The sequence below is a fragment of the Anser brachyrhynchus genome (genome assembly GCF_964034855.1).
Source record: "Anser brachyrhynchus genome assembly, chromosome: 2".
NCBI lineage: Eukaryota > Metazoa > Chordata > Aves > Anseriformes > Anatidae > Anser > Anser brachyrhynchus.
Genome location: NC_137695.1, coordinates 29,480,839 through 29,502,742, shown reverse-complemented (window position 1 = coordinate 29,502,742; position 21,904 = coordinate 29,480,839). Strand labels below are relative to the sequence as shown.

Genomic DNA, 21,904 nt, shown 5'->3' with positions numbered 1-21,904 from the left:
GTTACATACATGGAATTGTGTGGGTGGTAGAGGATCAGGTCCTGAATCACCTCCAGTCTTTTGAAGACAGCATTCAGCACTTTTGGAAAAAAGGGAAGAATGTATGTTCTTCCATTGCGGATCATAATGTGTTTTAAGGTTGGGTTTTTCTCGCTTTTTTGGAGTGAGAGCACTTTAGTTGGAGAGGTTTCCTTCTGTTGATTGCTGTGTAAGCAGTGCAGGCCAGAAAGAGGAAAATGAAGTTGTGTCTCTTTATGCTGATGCAGCCACAGATTCTCTGTCTCTCCAGTCTGCTCATCAGTGCCACTGGGCCACTGTTCTATTGATGGTTCCTGGAGAAGAATGGCGAGGTTGAGAACTTGAAAAATGTAGCAAATGCTTAAGAACAGAACTGTGTTTTTCAGTTGTTTTTAATATGTAGTGATGTGGGTTCTGAATATCCTAGTTTTTTCACTCTGCTTTTGGTTAGGGGCCTATTCCAGCACTGGAGAGCCCAGAGATGGTTCTCCTTGTCTATGTCATGGAGACTGTAATTCATTCCTTACCAGGAAACTGGTGCTGATAGAATGCATTAGGAATAGGCCAAGTGACTTAAGAATGAACCAAAAAATGTTTTGTTTAGTTACATTGAAAGAGAAAAAGTAATTTTCAAAATGCACTCGCTTTTCTTTCTATTTGGGCCAAATTTGATCAAATTCTACACAGAGCTTGTAGTATTACCCACAATCTAATCAGCATAGAGCATCACGGCCAAGGAATAAAGAACAATTTTTATACCTTACACAAAAGAATATGAAAGCACAGGGATAAGATAAGAGTTTAAACTGTAAATTTCTGCATCCAGCATCATCTTCTCTGAAAGCATCTTTGCTGAACACTAAGGAGCAAAATCTGAGCTCATTTATACTAAAATAACTTCTCTCTCTCACTGATGAATTAATTTCTTTTAAAAACAACACATAACAGACCTTGTGTCAGACCTTTGGACATCACTGATGCGCTGAAACCCAACATTTCAAAAATATTTCAGCATTTTGAGAGATTTACTGATACCACTTACCTGTCCCCGGAGGACTTCTTGCTTCTCCTACACTCTGTGAGTGATGGAAAAGGCAGATATTGTCAGCATTTGTCTTCATGAAAAGTTTAATTAACAATGTTTGCTGACAAGACCTAGGATTCTTACTGGAAAAATACCTACAAAAATTTGAAGTAGTATTCTTAGTTGAAATAGTATCCTTCTTGCATAAGTTGGTCTCTTTAAAACAGTCACAATTCCTCATATTTTGAACGAATACAACTGTCACAAAGTTGGTTGAAGCTAAATGGATTGCTACAGTAGCACAGTACTATCGTCTTTTTGCAGTCTCTTAGAAAAAAGTCTGGCTGAGATATGAAACATCTGCAATATGAAAATCTGCTATTTTAAGATTCCTGACAAAATGTCTTTGTTGTTTTTCTGAGTGCCATCCCGTGAACTAGTGTGATGTTAAGTGTTTTATCCTGATGCACACTGGAGATGAAGCAAGGCATTATTCTGAATGCTTTTCCTTGTTCCCTGAAGCAAGACTGTGTCTCAGGGGTGTAATTGACCCTTAATTTCAACTGTCTCACTTGGGCAATTTCCTGATTAAATCAAAGTTAAAAAGTACGGTTAGCAATTACTTACTTTTTTTCCCTTTTTTTTCTTTTTTTTCTTTTTTTATTTTCCTAGAAACTGTTCACTGCAAACTCAATTACTGGCAAATTATGTTTATTTATATCCATGATGTTCTACGGGAGATATGCATACTGTGTTGATTATCATGCATGTTAGGTGTGCATGTCAAACTTATTGTAAAATTCAATGTTCTGTCATAAAGTTTAGTTCCAACGTAGCATTATGCAAATGTTGGAATAATTTTTCCTCTGTTATTTTGTGTTAAGAGATTGGTGAGCTGGAGGCAGTAATGTTTAATGACTATTGGCCATCTGCTCCAAAGGAGGCAAGACAGGAAACTAGATTAAGGATACTGATGATTTTTCATTCCCTTTTACCCTTAAAAAGTAAGAATCAAGTGCTTTTTCTGTAACTGGAAAGATCATTTTTTTTAGAAAGTCTGAATGGAAAGAGAGACACATCTACAAGTACTTCAACAACTTGATGTTTAATTTCAAATTATATCTGTCGTTATTTTGTCAACCTTGCCTCATTTGAGTAGCAACTTATTTTAGAATACGTTCAATCACAGAGCTGTTTCCATCAAGAGACTGATTTGTAGGTGTGGCAGAAAATTCCTGAGGTTACTTTTCTGTAGAGAAGTCCTTAGGGAGTAGGATGAGAGTGTTTTATGTTTAGGAATTACGTGTTTCCTCAGTCAGCCAAAGAGAAGACCATGACAAACATCAATTTGCATTCTAGTAGACGTTCTCTGCTTAGCTTAATATCTTGCCAAATTCTGTATTTTGAAAGAGGATTAAAATCTTGCTTGTAATAAATGGTACACTTCAGTTTAGAGTTCTGTGACTTAATCTGGCACCTTACAGAGGTGTCCAATTGTTTGTGTAACATAGGAATTGAAAAGAGAGGCCTGTAAAGTATGAAAGAAGCAGGGTGGTATGGGTCTGTTACAAGCCTTTACACATTTTTAAAAGACAGAATAATCTGCCTTCACAGATGTCTTTATAGACTAATAATACTTTCATGAAAAGTCAATCATTTCGTGCAGAGTTTTATTTATATATATATATTGCATATATATGTTATATGCTAACATATATTTGTGTAAAACAAAGCCTTTCTTGAAATGAAAATGCTATTGCACAAATCTTATTGCTGAGTGTGCACTTAAAGGTCTGTAGAGTAAAAGGAAAACAAAATTTTGACTTCAGTTTAACTGTTTTAAGTTATAGCTTAAAAATAATCTTCTAAATATTCATTAACTATGCTTTTGAAGTTATAATATCATATAGGAGCAAAGGGATTTATACAGTTTTTGTTCAGTTTCTTCAGTGAAGGCATATTCAATGAGACAGCAGGACATCAATTTACACAGCAATGTGAACAACCGTTGTAACATAATCTGTCCATTAAATGAAAGGACTAGGTCCAAGAGGGTGCTGCCACAGTCTTCCTGATGCCACGTAATTGGATTTGGCTCTGTTCATGCAGAGAGTTAACTGACTTCTGTTTTATTTTTTCAAGGCAGGCATTTTTCTATCACTTCATCGGATTAAAATGATGAGATAGCAACCTTTCCGAATGAAGGATGGTTTTGTCAATTAGAGCACAGTATCATGACTGGTGACATGTGAGAAATGTGTTGACTTTGTTTTGACAGCCTCGAGGCCAGTCGACCGTAAGCTGTGTACAGGACCTCTTCCCAGCACCTCCCAGCTGTGCCATATCCCATGTCCTATAGAGTGTGAGACCTCGGCGTGGTCAGCCTGGGGACCATGCACTTATGAAAGCTGTGATGACCCTCAGGCCAAGAAGGGTATGTAAAATTTCAGTGGTGCATTTTAAATGACAATTATTTCATATTCCTAAGTCACTAGGCATCTCTGTCAATGCAAGCATCCTAATATGTGGGATGTCCAGTGCTTCTGTGCACCAAAAATGTCATCAAATTAGGACTATGTTTAGCATCACTGCTCTAGCAAAGCTGGCAAAAATGTGAAATGATTACTAGGCTCTGAAGGTTAATTTGGGTTGTTACAGGGCAATTCCAGTTTCAACTCTCAAACTAAAAGGGATACAGTCTGAATATGCATGCACATCACAGTTTCGTCACTGTCTTGAAAGGAGGACAGAAGCAGCCTTTGAGATGGATAGTGTCCAAGTCACTCAAAGATTCACAGTTCAGTCATAACTTAAGAATTCACTGGTAGACATAGAACATTCCCTGACAAAGAGCTGGGAACATTCCCTGTTGATAAGCAACACCGTTTTACTGAAAATGGTACATATGTGCTTGTTTCAGTTTTCACATATGGTTTACAATTCATTCCTATACAAAGCACATTGTAGTAACATGACATCAAAATAAGAAAGCAAGAATACAGTAGCAAGGAACACGTAAAAAGTCTATGGGTTTTTGGCCATAAATGAGAAAAACTGGCCAAGTCATTGCTGCAGTGTGATTATCTGACACAAGCTGAGAAACCAGATTTAGTTCCTTGATTGAAAATGGTCATAAGAAAGGGTAGCCACGTATTTTCCCTTGAAGGAATAACTGTAATTACCATGCTAGGTTGGCTCTTGGTATGCCGCTAGCTACACTTCAGTCTGGACAGCAAATGCAAGTTTTATGATGCTGTTGCACAGTAACGTGACCCAACCTTGATCAATTCAAGAAAGAAAAAGCAGTTTGGTGTGTAAATCGATGGCATTGAGTCTCCTCTGAGTACAGTGGTCAGGTAGCCTGTTATTTCTGCTGCTTTCTGTCACTGGAACATTTGCTACATTTTCAAGAGTAACATTTACATTTGTGAAACTGATTTGGACCCCTGCCTAATGGAAATGTATTAGAATGTACTTTATGCAAGTCTTTAATCCCACAGATGTAAGCAGGGAAAATTACGCTTTAGTTTTAAGGGTTCTAATGTGTACAGTAAGGATTGAGAGTTGGAGCAGAGCTGAGGGACAAGAAGCCTGTTGAAGTTTTGTGTTGGTTCCCTGTGCAGCAGGGGGGCTCCTGGACAAAGATATTACTTTGTTTAAAATCCGAACTGACAAGAGGAAACCTCTGATAAGAGCATAAGCATTAGTTTGTATAAAAATATCATAGTGCTGTGTACTTTTTGCATGAGAGTAGCACATTTACCTTTGTGCTACTCTGGGCTGCATTTTGTTCCCATGCTTTTGGTGTTTCAGCTATGTGATAATTGTAATATTTACTCTGGAGACGTACTGGCTGCATGTGCTCAGCAGCACAGGTTAGCTAAACAGATGTATCCTTGTAATTCATATATACAGATATCCCCATTTGTATCTGATTGTACAAATGGGTATCATGCCTCTTTCCCCCATGTCTTGGTTTCCTTCACAAGTAAAACACATCTTCATGTACAGACACAAAACTGTACTGTGATTTGTCAAGCTCTTGGTTGTATTCTGCTGTTAAGGGATGCAAAGAGTAGGAATTTGCATTTTGGTTTGCCTATTCTGTCCTCTACTATTTGAGATGCATGTGAATTGCAGTACTGCTGCCAAGTCAGTTCTGGTGCACATAATGCAACAAAGTAGATGATGAAGTAGAGATGGTTTTGTGCGAATCAAGAGCTGATGTTTAACAGAAGTAATATTTATAGATAAATTATTTTATATTGCTTCTCTTTGGCTGTGGTTTAATGAGTTTTAAATATGCTACTCAAAAGGGTAGTTTTACCTGCCTAAGATGATCAATAAACATGAAATAGGCCAAATGCAGCGTATAAAAGATGTTGCAGATCTTTCTGCTATAAAGTGACATTCAGTACTAGGCATTTTTCAATATCCCAGTTTATCTGTTTTACTGCAATATATTGCATTCATTCCTTATTTAACATAGTTATTTTATAGTTATCATATAGTTATCCTCAGCATAGTGTATAGTATTTTCCGGGAACACGTTATAACATAAAATCAGCTTTTCATTTTTTCTTGTGCTTCCCTGGTAAACTTCCTGTGTGCTTCCAGTTCTTCTGGGAAAACAATGTAAAAGTTGCATAGACCCTCCCAGTCTTAGAGAAAAGGCTGTCTGTATGTTTCAGTAATGGTCCTTTACTGTCTGTCATTTGCCTCTTTTGTTGTAGGTAGACAGTGGAGTTCTTCTTTGGAAATATCAGCCTTTTGTGGCAAGCTCTGTAAACTTCTAAGACTTAATTTTGCCAAACTCTTCAATACAGAGAAAACAAAGATGCATAGAAATATATTTTTGAAGTATTATTTACTACAATTGAATTAAGAGGCATATCTCCAAGCAGAGGATCAATTCTTGCACATAAGCGTGTGAAAACTCTCTCCTGTTTAGTTTGTGTCTTGGTAGAAATTAAAGAGTTATATGCAGTGTTTTATAAATAATATCTGTGTATTACTAGCCAGCCTGAATATTGAGATAAAACAAAGTAGCCTATGAAGAGATGTGAAAAGATGCTAAAGTAAGCTGATCTTATGTATCAGAAACTACAGAAAATTATTACATGAGAAACTTTTCTGAATCCATTCAGTCTGTTTAGCATATTCTGACTATAGAATGACTTCTTAAACATTCTTGGGATTATAATCCTTTTATTTCCATGCCTTGCCTTTTCTGGCAAGTTAGTCTTTGTTTGTAAAGTGGTTTTGCTTGATAATCCATCACTGTTAGAAAATTCCTGAGAAGAAAACGAACAAGTTTGAGAAATGTCAACCCAGAAATCTAACCGAGATTTGTTAGATGAGATGGATCCAGCAAGAGCAAAGCAAGAGAAATGAATACTGTCTCCTGGGGAGTATGTATGACTAGGACAAACAAGGGTTAAAGGCAAAGTGTACTGAATAAGCTCAAAACATGTGAAGCATTTGCTGTGTTTTACTTCTCTCTGTAATGAGTTCTTCTACCTAATTATCTAGACAGGTGATATGACATGGAGCATCTGCAGTGGTTTTTTTACACAGAGGAGAAATAACAGTTCATTCAGATGGAGATAAATAAAAATCTCTTCACTTTGCATTTTATAATTGCATTATTCCACCACTTATATTTTCATGGACATTGCAGGCTTTAAACTAAGGAAACGGCGCATCACCAATGAGCCTACAGGAGGAACGGGAAACTGCCCTCACCTGCTGGAAGCCATCCCATGTGAAGAGCCCTCATGCTATGACTGGAGAATTGTGGGGCTGGAGGAGTGCATTCCTGACAACGAGAAGCCATGTGGCCCTGGTACTCAGGTGCCTGTTGTCGTGTGTGTCAACGGTGATGGTAAGATGCTTTTTCCCATGGTCCACACCAGCTAGATTGAATATACTAACATGTAGTCTGAAAAGGTAGCAGTTTTTGTTGTTCTCAGCTTTCTTAGTCCTTAGGACAGAGCCATCTGGAACAGAGATGTCCTTTAGTATTGGTAGGTAGGATAGGCCTGCTAGCTGCCACACGCCATAGGCTTTCAAAGGTTTCTGAAGAGACTTTGAGAAAAGTGAATAGAAATCAGCTGTTGTTTTTCAGTAGGTCAGACTCATGCCTGCAATGACTTGACTGAATTCCCTGATGTAATCCAACTAACAAATCTGATCTACTGAAGCCAAAACCAAATAAAATGTGAATAAAGACACATTACAGTAAGGATAGCTGGAAGAAAAATAGTAATGTGTTTGTTAAAAAACATAGTTTGATGTGTGTTAGGAAGCTGAATTGACAGTCTAGGCTGTCTTTCTTCTTCAAGAGGTCAAAAAGAATACTACCATTATTCAATTATCGTTCTGTGAGGGAAAACAGATTTTGCATGACATAGTCATAAAAGCCAATTTTGAAAGCTGCTTACAAAATACTCTTATCTACAGAAAATTAATGAATTACTGTTGGGAGAATATTCCTTATTCATTAGTAGTATTATAGTCTACTCAAGAACAGCATATGAATTACAGTAATTGTACTGACTACAGTGTAGTTATGCTAAGAGACTTCTAACTCTCTGTAGAGAATTAAATAAGGGACACCTCTGGTGTTTAATAGCTGCACAAAACATTTTGTAATTAGATTGGTCAGAAGTAATCAGAGGTGATTACAGGGAGATTTAAACCTTGAGCTTTCATGCTCAAGAACTTGGGTCATAATTGAGTTTTGGGGCTTAAATTGAAAACCTCAGTGTTAGTGTGTAAGCTTTATTTTTCTTCATATGCTTAAGAGAAATAGTAACAATTTTTACAGCTCAGAAAGAGATTAGCCTAGAATGACAGTATTGAATCTATTACATTTTATGTCCCTTGCTCAAAAATTTCCCTTCAGACAGTGTAATTATTTCTGGCCAACACTACTGAAACTATTTGAAATTTTATTTGTAAATGTTCTCAGATGAAAAATAGCCTTTTCATCGTAAGAGCATTTCACAAATAATTCTATTCTTTTTTCTGTCATTTTTTTTAAACAGCAAATGAATATATAAGACAAAAAAAATGTATTTTTTTACTTTACTAGATTCTGGATAACATGATTTACCTTTGGTTTTGAGGAGTGGTATTTGCTGACTTCTAACACCTGATTAGCGTAACTTCATCATGAATTGTAATATAGATGTTTATATTAACTATAATAAATTGTAACCATAATACCTTTGGAGCACACAGTCCATCAAGCCTTTAACTGTGTTTTCTGTATGCAGTAGTTCTCTCTTGTTCTGCTTCAAACTTGCAGGATTTGTTCTCTGCAATGCATGGGCTGAATTTGGCCAAATTTGCCTTAGAAGACTTGTGATTACATATTTTTTACTCCCAATATTAATCTTTTTCTTTCTCTCTGAGTCTTTCTGAATTATATGGCATTATACACTATCTATAGCAGCAATCTGTCTTAAGAACGAGAAGTCTAGCTTTAACCATGTGCCTGTCAGTCTTTGAGATTAAATAGTTGTGGGCACAGCTACAATAACAGGAGAAAACAAATTGCAGTTATGGTTTATTTTGTAAAGATCTGGTCACCCACAACGATATGTGTTCAATATCTTGTGATGGGAGTGCAAAAACATTGGAGGATAATGTAGTGGATTGTCTCAACTCTCCTTTGTAATCCCTTCCTTGTCTTAGTAAAGGATCTCCTGTGATCTTCACCAGTAAGGCCAAGCAGCTTTTGCTAAGGACACTCCTGAGAAAGATTAGCACAATACTGTAGAAGAAAACAAAGAAAGGACCCATCAGCCTCATTAGGTGTCCTGCCAAGCCAGCTCTGCTCAAGCATCTCCTTAATTTGCCTGCAAAAGCACCCACCCCACTGAAAATCCTGTATGCAACTCTTTAAATACTCACCTAAATGCACACAACCCTCTCTTGTTGTGGGCATCTAAATTATGCTCTATAAAATCTAGGAGAGCAGCACCTTGCAATCAAGGTGATTTCACATCAAGCCCTGCAGCTGCAAGATAGTTTGCAGTAAAATAAAGTCTGGAGAATACTACTCTTGCATTGTCTAACCATCATGGTTTAAAGTAAACATCGTATGAAATTTGGGATATTCATTGCCCTTTGAACAATTTTTGGAGAGGATTACATTGATCCAGTTCAATTGACTGGATACATAAGTTGCATGATAGTCATATGTTACTATAGTTTTAATCTAAATGACATAAAGGAAATTTCATTAATTTTTAAAGGTAGGAGTGAATGTGCAAAGAAACGTAGAAAAGCATTATCACAGGTTAGAAATGCTACTTAAATTGATCTAATCTTTGCTTAACAATACTCTTTGGTGTCTTCAATGTATTTTTTTCTTTGAGTTCATATGAATTAATTAGCCAATCTTAAATCAGTGTTTGGACAGGAGAAGTTGAATCAAAAGGACTACAGTATATTAAAACAAAAGTACATTTTCCACTAGGCTTTTGCTATAAAATATGAAAAAAGCTGGGGTTTTAATTTTCAGAATAAGCATTGTACTATAAGTGTACTGCTTTCTTGTAAGATAAACCCCACACTGATGAGTATCTTCTCTTTCTGTTGATTGTTGCGTTGTTATATACATTTAAAACATAATCAGTGGAGATGACTTGACTTGACCTGGGTGTTTTACTTTACAATTAGAATCAAATGGCAGTGTTTGTGAGGTTGTTTTATATAATTGGAATGAGCTTCTCTCTTCAATTTGTAGTAAAGACAAGAGTCATTACAGCCTTTGAGACAATACCAAACAATAGATTATCCTCCCGTGTTGTTGCTGGAGGCCTGTGTTTGTCATTCTCTTTCCACAGCGGTAATCAGAATTTTCATTCAGGCTGAAAAAAAATATGACAGTCAGTACACCAGGTTGTCATTCCAGAGGCTATAATGAACTTAGATGTATTTCATTATATAAAGGGAACTTCAGCATTTACTATGGAGAGAACATTTGCAGAATATTTATTCTTAGTCTTCCAGGGAACTTTACAAAGGAAGTCTTTAAGTAAAAAAGCTCGTTTCTGTTGTAGAAACTCCAAGATTGGACAGAAACTGATCAGAATTCCTCCATTGTATAAATTATTTTAATAATTAGAGAAGTGTGGCTAATGTTCCATGCTACAGGTTAGTTTTTGCTAGTGATAGTATTAGAATGATTTTTTTTTTAAATCAAAGTTATTTCGGGTATTTATATATGTATGCAATATCTATAAGACATACTTGCATCCATGCACACACATAAATATATATTCTCTATTATTAAGTTCTTTAATACAGTTTAGAAGAGTGATTTTACGGTAGATGAACTTGTCCTATTTCTCTGTAGCTATGGAAATCTATGAAGAATACTGTTTCAAAAATATTTCTGTATGATTTAAAGACTTAGTCTTTATAGTAGGAGATCTGGCCAATTCTCCCCTCTGTAGCAGATACATTAATGCTACTAATACGTAAATAGGGCAAAATTAGTTTGGACAGCATTTCCTTAAAATCTGCAAAATTAACTACTGCCAAAAAATGCCTATGGAATGATGGTTCACTCGCTATGTTTTTTTAGGTTTTCACCTTTGGGCTGAACTCTGTAGCACGGGTACCAGCAGTGGCTGTGGTATCAACAGTGTGTTTCTGAATCCCATATACTAGCTTGAAATCATCTGCTCGTTTTTTTAGGAATGTTTAAATAATATATTGGTTTATAGCCTTTATAACATAGTGGGCTTTGTACCACTGCACACGTCTTTCAATAAAATAGATCTTACTTTTGAAGGGCAAATTTCCTCTGGACCTTGTTCAAGCTCAGTAATTATTGGGTTATGGTTAGCTCTGCAGGGAGAGGGAAGGACTCATTGCCATTCTTTTGTCTCGCAACCATGTGAGATGGCTGGGCTTGGAAGAGGGAGCCATGGTAACAACAAGGCTCTTCATGTATGTGCAAATTCCTGCAACTCTTTGAAATAGCAAAATTGTTCCTTAAATTCTGTAGGCAGAGAAGTGTGTTCATTGAGCTGAGTGCCCCAAGTTCTCTTCTGGTATCTGGACATAAGTGGGTGACAGGTCTGGCCTTTGTGAGACTGAAGTACAAATTCCAAGCAACAGTGATAACAGAATATCCTGATGTAATGCGGGTGAACTACCCTGTTTGCAACACTGAGAGGCAAAATAATGGTGTTGGTAGTTTATTAAAACATGCAGAAAGTGGACAAGCCTGTTTTGTTAAGATACTCAGATATAAACATTTCAAACAGATTAGGTTAGCTACTTTGTGTGGAGTGATTCAAACACTGTACTTTCCAAAGTGGAACAGCGTAATTTTCCTTTATTTCTGGTATTCTCAGCTAGCATGACTGACTAGAAGACATCATCCGTCAGCCATATGATGGTCCTATGGGATTTAATCACTTTATTTTTCTCTAGACTCAGAAATACTCATTTCTGAAATATTATGTTCCTTTTACTGAATTTAACTTTGCAGAAAAACATACAAAATTTCTTCATGTATTTTAAATTCTTTCTCACAGCTTCCCGATTAACATGTGTATTTTGTTTCTTAATTTTTAGGTTGTGGCTTTCCATCTTCTTACAATAGGCATCTAATTAAATATATAGAAAAACCTTCAGGAAAGAAACAAGATATACTAATACAACCATTTTCACTTAAAATATTGTGGCTAGTTTAAAATCATTACTTTCCGTATACTAGGATTTGAATCATATATGCTAAATGAGCAGCTGTTGGTCTTCATTCATTTTCATAAGGGGAAAGACTAAGTGAATCAATGGAAAGTTTATAGGAGTGCCTAGTTATAAAGATTCTACTTCTTTTGCCTTTTCTATTATGTGGTTATTTGGACTGGAAGAAGAAACTATCAATCTGATTGGATTTTTGATGAATATTTTAAAAGAAAATACCTACTTTTTGTCACTTTGTGTTCTTTAAAAAGAAAGAAGAGCCAAATTCAAATTCAAATTACATTGAATTATTGAGTTAATTCTGGAAGAGAACCCAGATCAAAATCTGGCCAATCCTCAACAGTCAATTAGTCGAAAAATACAATGGCTAATGACGGTTTCTTTCAGCACATACTGCCTTATGCTTACAGGAACTTGGTTATATGTGCATTAGTCATCATTTCCCAATATTAATTTCCTAGCTAATGTCATTACAGAATTGATTGGAACTGTTCTTTTCTTCCTGACAGCTTTTAGGCTGACCATCTTAGGCATTTAAACAAATGTAAGACACATACTCTGTTCTTCACTGTAAATACATAAGGTGTAAAATGTATAACCAAGTCCTTTCTTTCTTTTGGTTTGTCTGGCAACATAGAAATTACTCAGTATTTTACTGAATGCTTATTATACATCAGAGTTTGTTACTGACAGTAAAATTGTCTGTTTAAAGGATCTTAAAATTGATATTCTCTGGCCATTCTGTTTCAGAGCATTGGATTTTTAAGCCGTTTTTATTTAACAAGATTTGCTTTATTTAATATAAAGCAATACAAGGAAAAATTACTGCACAGTACTGCTGAAAGTATCCCATTTCAGTTCGGTAGTCAGGAAGCTTGATAATTGATAATTCTTCTGTCAATGAAAGGTCACGTTTAGTATGTCATATTATTTCCTTTTTGTGTCTCATCTTGACATTAGAGAAGTGAGTATATCCCTATTAAATTCTGTATCAGAATGGATGTTTTTAGTGTTTGTATAATAACATGATTTGATTTTATTATATGGGATGACTTTAAAAGATATTGAGAAAGCAAGTGATGTATTTATAGTTAGCCTGGAATGTGATGTAATGATTGGTATGGACAATGCCTGTAAGTGACATTAATGTTCATAATGAATATGGTTAAGTTAAAAATGTGTGGGCCAACCTAACTACCAAAATCTTTTTCTATTTTCATAGATAATAATTTGGCTTAGTGAGATGACTTTGCTGGGTTTGGGCATGTTTACTTATAAAATGTACTATAACAACTTTACAGAAAATGAAGTATTGGTGTACTTACTGGACATCAAGGAGTGGAGGTTGCTGTAGTGGGAAGAACAAATATTTTCCAAATGTAAAACCGAGAGTGCAATTACATGTTTCATGTGATGCACACTCTTAATAACTTGCTTTTGTTTTTGATGACATGACCAGATGGAAAAGCAGGCTATTACAATAACTGCTTGTAATAGCAGTGGACAAATTTGGAGGGGGAATTTTGATGCTTGAGTTTTGATTTTCATAGCAGCCTGCAAAGCAGAAACTCAATCCTGATTTGACTCCAAACTGTCATAGAGAGAATACTAGTGTGGTAATTGTGGATGCATTTTAAAATTTTTGTTTTGGGGGAAGGTCACTTTAATGCTTTACATTTTTTCCCTTTGTCGTTTTAAATTATGTTGTTATGAAACCAGTAAAACTGATATTTATGGACTTATGGGTGGATTATAAAACCGGATTTATAGAACCAATGCTGAACTTGTTTGGGTTTGTGTCATGGGTTAATGGCCTAAAAGCAGACTCCAAAAATACTTTAAATATTTTTACAAAACATACTAATAAAAATAATGTTACATATAATACTGTTACATATACTAATATTGTTATATATTTATAAAATAAAAATCATTTTCTTGGAAGATACTACACAATACTAATCAGTAATACTTACGATAAAATGTTCTAGGACAGTATCCACCCATTAGATTTGATGGTAGTCAATTTTCCACACAGTGTTACAGTCTACTTCTGCTTTTGTCCCATAAGTTCACTGGCCAGAGCAGTCAGTGTTCAGGGTCAATCTAATACCCACGGCAGAGTTATGTTTTTCATTTGGCTTCTATTTTAAACTAGGAAATTGGAAAGAAATACTAAGTCAAAATTAAGTGGCTTAGGTTGCAAAGTCAAGACCTTAAACATTAGGAAACTTAGGTTGTTTGTCTGATCCTTATGCAAATATAGCAGATGAAGTCTTTAATTATTTAATTGTGCTTACATGACATTTTCCCCACAGAACCTGCTACTTATTTGTGAAATGGATATATCTCCTTTGGGGATTAAGTGGGCATTTTGTAGTAATGAATGCTTTGTCTTTGAGACAGCTAGCTGTGGTTGTCTCATTCTTCATGATTTAATTTTGCTCTCCTTTTCTTCATCATCGGCAAAATATAAATAATACTGACCTACCACATCTTGAGTGTTCAGAAAATAAATGCATTAGTGCCATCATAGAAAGATCTTAGGAAAAAAATTACCAGTTCTGCTTTAATAACACTTTTAATTAATGTATGCTAAATAAAACATAGGCATAGGCCTTGAACAAAGAGAATAGAACTAAAAATACCAAATAGCTTCTCATTAAGGAGTTTACAGTCAGTGAACTGAAGGAGGAAGAGGCCCAGTGGAAAAATAGGAAGCATGTGATTATGCAATTAAAAAAAAAAAAAAGCATTATACAAAGGCAACTTTAATTCTAGCATTTACTATTATTTGGTTTCTTCACATAAATTTGGGCTTAAATGGATTAGCAATGTAAATATTGCCTTAGGAAATATTGGATGTTTGGCTTTAAATTTTACCGATTTCAGACATCACTTATTGGTACTGATATTATTTTATAAATAGCAAGTTATTGCATTAGTGTTTTCCAGAGGAAAATATATTAAGTAGATTATAAATTCCTTGTTCTAAATATCTCAGAGTGTATATAATTTTTTAAAGAGCAGAAAAAGAATAGTGCTAGCTAGAAGCTTCTTAAATTTTTTGGGTGGCTTCTATAAAACCAGTGATACCCTTCTAGCAGAGGGAGGGGGGTCTATTTTATCTCCAGGTTACAGCTGATTTCTTGAGTAGGTGCAAGACTGCAGGGAGATCTGTCAGATATTCGTGACCCTGTTGTTCGCTTGTATAACTTACTACCAAAGCAGTAAAGTTATAACATCCCAGTATTTTCACATGTTTCTGTTACTGTTGGTTTTGCTGTGTGACATTATTTTATTTCTTTAATTTAGCATAGATTTTTAAGATGTAGTGGTATTTATCTCTGGTTGCTTTCCTGAGAGCTTTTTCTCTGAATCCATATACTGAGGGGCTGGGAAAAGAAACAAGCAAATGCATAAGTTAGTTTTAGTCTTCTAGAGAAGAATCAGTTATGAAAATATTTCCAAAAGACAAAATTAATTCATAGTCTGAGCAGCCTAAGGGCATGCTGTGCCTTCCACTTGTAATGATGAGAAGATATTCACTGCAGGATGGATAAAAAGATGTTCTCTGAAGACTGCATTTTATCTGCCAGTAGTGGGACATGGACAGAAGTATCCATGAAATTAATTATAAAACTGTTTCTCAGAAATGTGTAAACATGACAGTGGCAGTGATCTCCTTTACACCTCTCAAGTGCTGTGTTTTAACTGTGATTGAATTGAGCTGTCATATTACATATAGAGTGACAAGTCTCTAGAGTGACTAGCTACAGCTGAATGAATAATGCAAAGGAAATGTTTATAATCATCTTTTACTATGCAAAATATTTTTTCTTATTCTCTTAAAACCCCTTTTAAATTACAGGTATATTTCTGTGGCAAGAAGTATCACAGGTAATTATGAATGTATAGTTGTTAACTTACTGCAAATTCACCACTTTATAGTAGTGAAATACTAGATAGTTGACAAACTAAGAAGTTCATGTAATGTTCTGTCAACTGTGTGTTCTTACTCATTCTCTTCAGCTGTGGATTATGGTCTTGCATTAGAGAGAAGAATAACATTTAAATTTTGAAGACCGGGTTCCAGGAAAATACTCGGTGCTGAAACTGCTGTCCTGGGGTATTTATTAATTTATGATGCAACTTTGAGAGCTTATGAGCTTAAACTTATAAAGTTATCCTCCAAAATTCATACTTAAGCAGAAAATTAGAAGCCTGAAATTCATTTAAGTTATAGATATTTACTGTTGCTTTGAAAACAGTCCATTTAAGGTAGCTGCTTAAAATACAAAGATTCACATCTCAGTGTAGGGATTATTGAAAAGATAGACTGTGGCAAGCACTGTCATTCTACTGACATTAGTGGAGCTGTCACATTGTTTTTGTGCTACCATTTTTGTAGTCTTGCCTATTATCTCCTTCTTATGCTTCTATTCCTACCTCAGATCCCTGAATGCTAATCAAATTTAGATCAGCACATCAAAATTAAATCATTGCTGATTGAACTGACTTGAACTCATTGGCATTCCATGGCCTTTCCTGGACTTGCTCTCCATTAAATCTTGAGCTTACTGGAGGCGAGGGCAAAATGTCTAAAATAGTGCTTACAGTAAAACGCATGTGAAGCCTTTCTAAAGTGTACAACACTCTACTTGTTCACGTCTGATGAATTTAAAAATTGATTAAAACCCTGTAGTGAAAAAATAATAATACAATTCCCAGTGAATAATAAAACTTCCTGTTTTCTAAATAAACAAAAAGACATAGTGCTATGCTAAGATGGATGCATTTTGCATTTTCAAGTCAATACATTTTAAATCTGACTGTTACCAATGTTCACAATTACACTGGAAATATTTCTAGAATCTGTCAAATTAATTTTTTCACTGTTAAACACAACAGAATTTCTGTAACACTTTACAAACAAACTGAGTAATTTTTATACTTTTAAAATATAAATAGTATTTTTAAATACTGCTGTTAATTTTGAAGCCATACATTTGTATCTTTTTCTCACTGTATAAATTGTGGCTTGGTTGGAAAAAGTTTATGAGAATGTCCATTTTATCTTGGGACAAGCTGTATCTTTTTAAGGTGAGCTAGTGTTTTGCCAAGAGTTCTGAGAAATACACTGTGAATTTTAAAAGGGTCTGATCTTTTTGCACTGTCTTCTTGTTTCCTTATAGCTCTGTCAGCATTTTTCTTCTCCCTTCCCCACTCAGCTTAAAATGGCCTATTGGTCTGACATATTGATCTCACTTGGTCCCAAGACTAATATTGATTTTATTCTCAATGGGACCGTAGCCTGTCATCGAACTTACTTTTTCTTTCATATCAAGATGATGTTTGATTGGCTTATTTGATGCTAGAAGGCAACCACGTTTGGTTATGATCAATACACTTGCTTTCTCTGTTCCTTATCATTCTCAGTAAGACCACAATAGCAAACTAACCATGAAAATGCTTCAGCTACCTGTCAGAAGGTAAAAAAATCTTACTTCTGTTGTTAGGAAATATGTAGGTACTCCACTAGGCTCCTTATTGGCAATATTGGACTAGTATTTCTATGGTAAGTGTGTATTTTGCCTTAAGGTACAGCTGATTTTCTAATAAAAGCGTATCATGTTTATATTGCTGGTGGAAGAGGATCAGGTCAGGGAATAAGTCCACGGGCCCTGATGTGATGCATCCAAGAGTGCTGAGTGAGGTGGCAGATGTGATTGCAAGGCCACTCTAAAATCTTTGGTCAATCATGGCAACTGAGAGAAGTGCTCAAAGACTGGAGGCAAGCAAATGTCACTCCTATCTTCAGGAAGGGTGAGAAGGAGGAGCCAGAGGACTACAGGCTGGTCAGCCTCACCTTGATCCCTAGGAAGGCAGTGGTACAGCTAATTTTGGAAACAGGTAGGAAAATAAAATCATCAGGAGTAGTCAGCATGGCTTCATCAGAGGAAGTCATGCTTGACCAACCTGATAAACTTCTATAATGAAATGCTCAGTCTGATGGATAAGAAGGGATCAGTAGGTACTGTCTTCCTGGACTTCAGTAAGGTTTTGACACTGTCCACCATAAAATCCTCATAGAGAAGTGTGAGCTGGATGAGTAGACAGTGATGTGGATCAGAATCTGGCTGAATGGCTACACCCAGAAGGTAATAGTCAGTGGCACAAAGTCTAGTTGGAAGCCAGTAACAAGCAGGGTACGCCAGGGGTCAATACCAGGTCCAGCCTGTTTGACGTCTTCCATAATGATCTGGATGATGGGGTAGAGTGCACTCTCAGCAAACTTGCAGAGGACACAAAAATGGGGAGAGTGGCTGATATGCCTGAGGGCCATGCTGCCATCCAGAGGGGCCTTGAAAGGATGGAGAAATGGGCTGACAGGAACCTCATGAAGTTCAACCAGGAGAAGTGCAAAGTCCTGCACCTGGGGAGGAACGACCCCATGCACCAGGACGTGCTGGAGGCCACCTCAGCTGGAAGGCAGCTCTGCAGAAAAGGACCTAGGAGTCCTGGTGGACTCCAAGTGGAACATGAGTCAGCACTGTGCCCTTGCTGCTAAGAAGGCTAATGATATTCTTAGCATATCTATTAGGCAGCGCTACCAGCAGGTCAAGAGAGGTGATCTTTCTCCTTCACTCAGTATTGCTGAGGCTGCACCTGGAAGACTGGAATCCAGTTTGGGGCTCCTCACTACAAGGTGTCCATGGACTTGCTGGAAAAAGTCCAGCGGAGGGCTACCAAGACGATCCAGGGACTGGAGCACCTCTGCTATGAGGAGAGGTTGCGAGAGCTGGGACTGTTCATCCTGGAGAAGAGGAGGCTCAGGGGGAATCTTATCAATGTCTGTAAATACTGGAAGGGCAGGTGCAAAGAGGATGGACCCAGGCTCTTTTCAGCGGTGCCCATTGCCAGGACAAGAGGCAACGGGCACAAAGTGGAAAGCAGGAGGTTACGTTTAAACATCAGGTGCTCCTGCTTGTGCAGCAGTGTTGGACCAGATGTCCTCTAGAGGCCCCTTCCACCCTCAACCGTTCTGTGATGTTTCAGATTTTGTTTACTTTGTCTTGTTTGCTTGGAGATACATAGGAAAGTATCTAAACTAAATGCAAAAAATAAATCAGTTAAACTATATTAAATGTTCATATGAATCCTCTTATTCAGAATTAAGATGGCCTAAATTCTATTTGTTAAGAATTTTCTCTTTCATTCTGAATAAGAATGCCCATACAAAATGTTAATAGAGTTAAACTAATCTCCTTCAAAGTCACATTTTAATTAATTTGGATTAATTCTTCAGTATTCCTGTTTAGATCAGTCTTTTTTCAGTGTCACTCACATCCTTTCATGTCAGTGGATATTCAGTGATATCAGAATTAGCGAAAAATTCGAAGTTATCATCTGCAATAATAAAGAGAGTCTTTGACAGTGTGCATAATACAAAATATGCTGTACAACACCTTCACTGTGCCTCTGTATGTACAGTGGAAGAACCGACCTCATGTATAAAAATGGTATTTTATATATATACATGTATTTTTATTTAATTGGGAGCTTACACAGGTAACCAAGTGATTTCTGCGTGCTTTGTGGAACTGATACTGCCCTTGTTATCACAGTTACAAAATTCAGTACATAAATACCGAAATGGAAAACCGTTTCCCATATTTTCTAGGTGAAATGTATTTAATTTGGTTGTTTAACCTGAGAAAATCTATTAAAGAATAGTGAAAAATAAGAGATTAGATAAAGGAATAAGTAAAGTTCTAATGTAGATACCACAAAACACTCTTCTTGTTAAGATGACAAAGAGAGCAGAACAGTTTCTTCTTGCTTATTTTCATTCTCCTTAAAGAATTCAAGGGTAAATAAGAGTTTTGCACTTTTTTGGCAAAAGTGTAAGTTGTGTGTTTTTTTTTTTTTTCCTAGCCAAATAGCTCAGGTGACTGTGCTGTTAAATATATGTTTCCAAGTTAACATAGTTATATAATATTATATGTTTCATATTGCTGTTTACTCTGGCCTTCCTACACATGTGACAGATGGCACTGCATTTTACTTGTAAAACTACTATTTGGATAAAGAAATACTATTCCTTTCCCTGTTTTTATTTCCCTCTGTCAAATTTAGACTGTATCTACAGGACTGTAATCCTGATAGATGACTCTAATATAAATGGAGATACATATGTTCTTCTGTTATCAGACATGAAAATGGGATTACTGGAAGCATTAACATTGTGTCTGAATGTGAGTTCATTATTTTTAACGAGTCATATCTAAACAACATCCAGAGATATTTTCTATCTGAAACAGTATTAGAAGGAAATACACGTATTCTTCATTTTTGTTTCAGAGTTGTCCTTTTGTGGCTTTCATTATTTCAGAGTAAGGAATGCTACTCTGGGTGTGATTGTTCCTGTAACTGTTATGCATGTGATGCAAACCTTTTCTTGATGCATGAAGGAATACTGACCTGGATTTCTTAGCAGTGACTCCCTTTTCTTGAAAACTGAATGACTGAAACTTTGGATGATCTTAAGGGCAGGAAAGGCATTTTTGAAACCAAAGCTGCATTATCTCAGTAGCAGAATGACTTTCAAATCTTTCAGTATTTCTGTCAACCACCTGAATGGTGTCACCTACATTCGCATTCTTTCTACATAGCTGCAAACACATTGTGTTGTGAGGAAGGTTAGCAGACAGGCTAGCAATTAAACTAGAGCTGAAGTGTAGCAGTAGCATATACTGGTCTACTTACACAGAGGCAACAGAAGCAATCAGATACTGATAGTAACTGGATTTCCCCATCTGTATGGGGATTCTTGAAGCCACTGCCTTTCCATTCCTCAAAAATATTTTTTGCGTAAGGTGAATACCCAATGAAGATTGCACATGGTCATCATTGAGAAGTTATTGCTAGTAAAATGTACTACTTCACATTTGCATGCTTGGAAAATGTGGTTTTTAAGAAATAGAAAATCTCAAGATTTTTTTTCACAACTATGTTGTCATGCTCTTATCTTTAAGAAACACTTGATGTAGTAGGTTTCTAGGATCCAGCCATTTTCCTTTTGCATGTCATGAACAGTCAATGCCATGAACAGAACAATTGCAAATGTTTTCTTTATCAAAGCCAAAAACACATTTTAAAATTATATTTTTAAAGGTCTTAGTGTCTTCTAGTGTTTGCATAGTGAAAGTCATAAGTGTGTCGCTGTTTTGTGTGTGCCATCACAGTAAGCATGTAAATGATACGAAGGTTTATGTGCTTGTGCTAGCAAGTTTCTCATTTGAAGAAAAATCTATCCCTGTTTATGAAATTCATGATGTTGATTCTTTTTAATAATGAGCTCAAGTGTCGTGTTCATAATTTTCTTTTAGTAAGCAATAGCGAGTTATTGCTTGAAATTTCACAAAGAACCAAAACAACAGTAAATTTTCACACACAAGTTGCCCAGTCAGTTTACGATCCAGCAATGCATTCATATCATTATACTATTAGAGCAACTTTCTTACATCTTTGCATAACAAACAGATGTGAGAAATATTGGAGTATTTGTCTTCATTGAAATCAGTGCCATTTCTACTTAGGCTTCTTAGAAGAAAAAGACTTCACGAATATTAACCATCAACTAATTAAGACATAATTAAATGCAAATGCTACTTAGCAAAACCAATTGAGAGAAAGGCATGTGATTAGGGAATTGCCAACTGATTTAACACAGAGCTACCAGCACCTAAGCAATAGAACCGAATGCAGAAACTTCACTTAGTACGAACAATAATAGGAAAAATTGCATCTTTTTACATTGTGTTGAAAAACCTTGAAGCTAATGAAGTAGAATACATTGAGAACATAAATTATATTTTAATGTTGCTTAATGCTCAATAATTAGAGAGGTTTAAAAATTTTTAAGATGCTGACAATTTGTCTACCTACCTCATGCAGAGATTTTTTGGCAGCTGGTCATCCTGTGACTAGAACAGAAAACAATTGTATGTAAGCTAACATAGTGCTGCTATTGTTTTCAAGGACACTGCTGTTTTACTAACATTAAAGCTTACATTGACAACCTTTATCTTTGAGGTAGATATAAATAAACACTGTCAAGATATT

At 36.0% G+C, this 21,904-nt stretch overlaps 1 protein-coding gene across 1 annotated transcript in view; it reads left to right on the top strand.

Annotated features, from left to right (window-relative positions):
- The window catches only part of THSD7A (thrombospondin type 1 domain containing 7A), a 297,034-nt gene that overhangs the window by 193,026 nt on the left and 82,104 nt on the right, over positions 1 to 21,904 (top strand). Inside the window, exons 9-10 of the mRNA XM_080578905.1 lie at positions 3,321 to 3,476; positions 6,723 to 6,926. Of these exons, the coding sequence (XP_080435031.1) occupies positions 3,321 to 3,476; positions 6,723 to 6,926 (360 nt within the window). The remainder of the gene's footprint in view (positions 1 to 3,320; positions 3,477 to 6,722; positions 6,927 to 21,904) is intronic.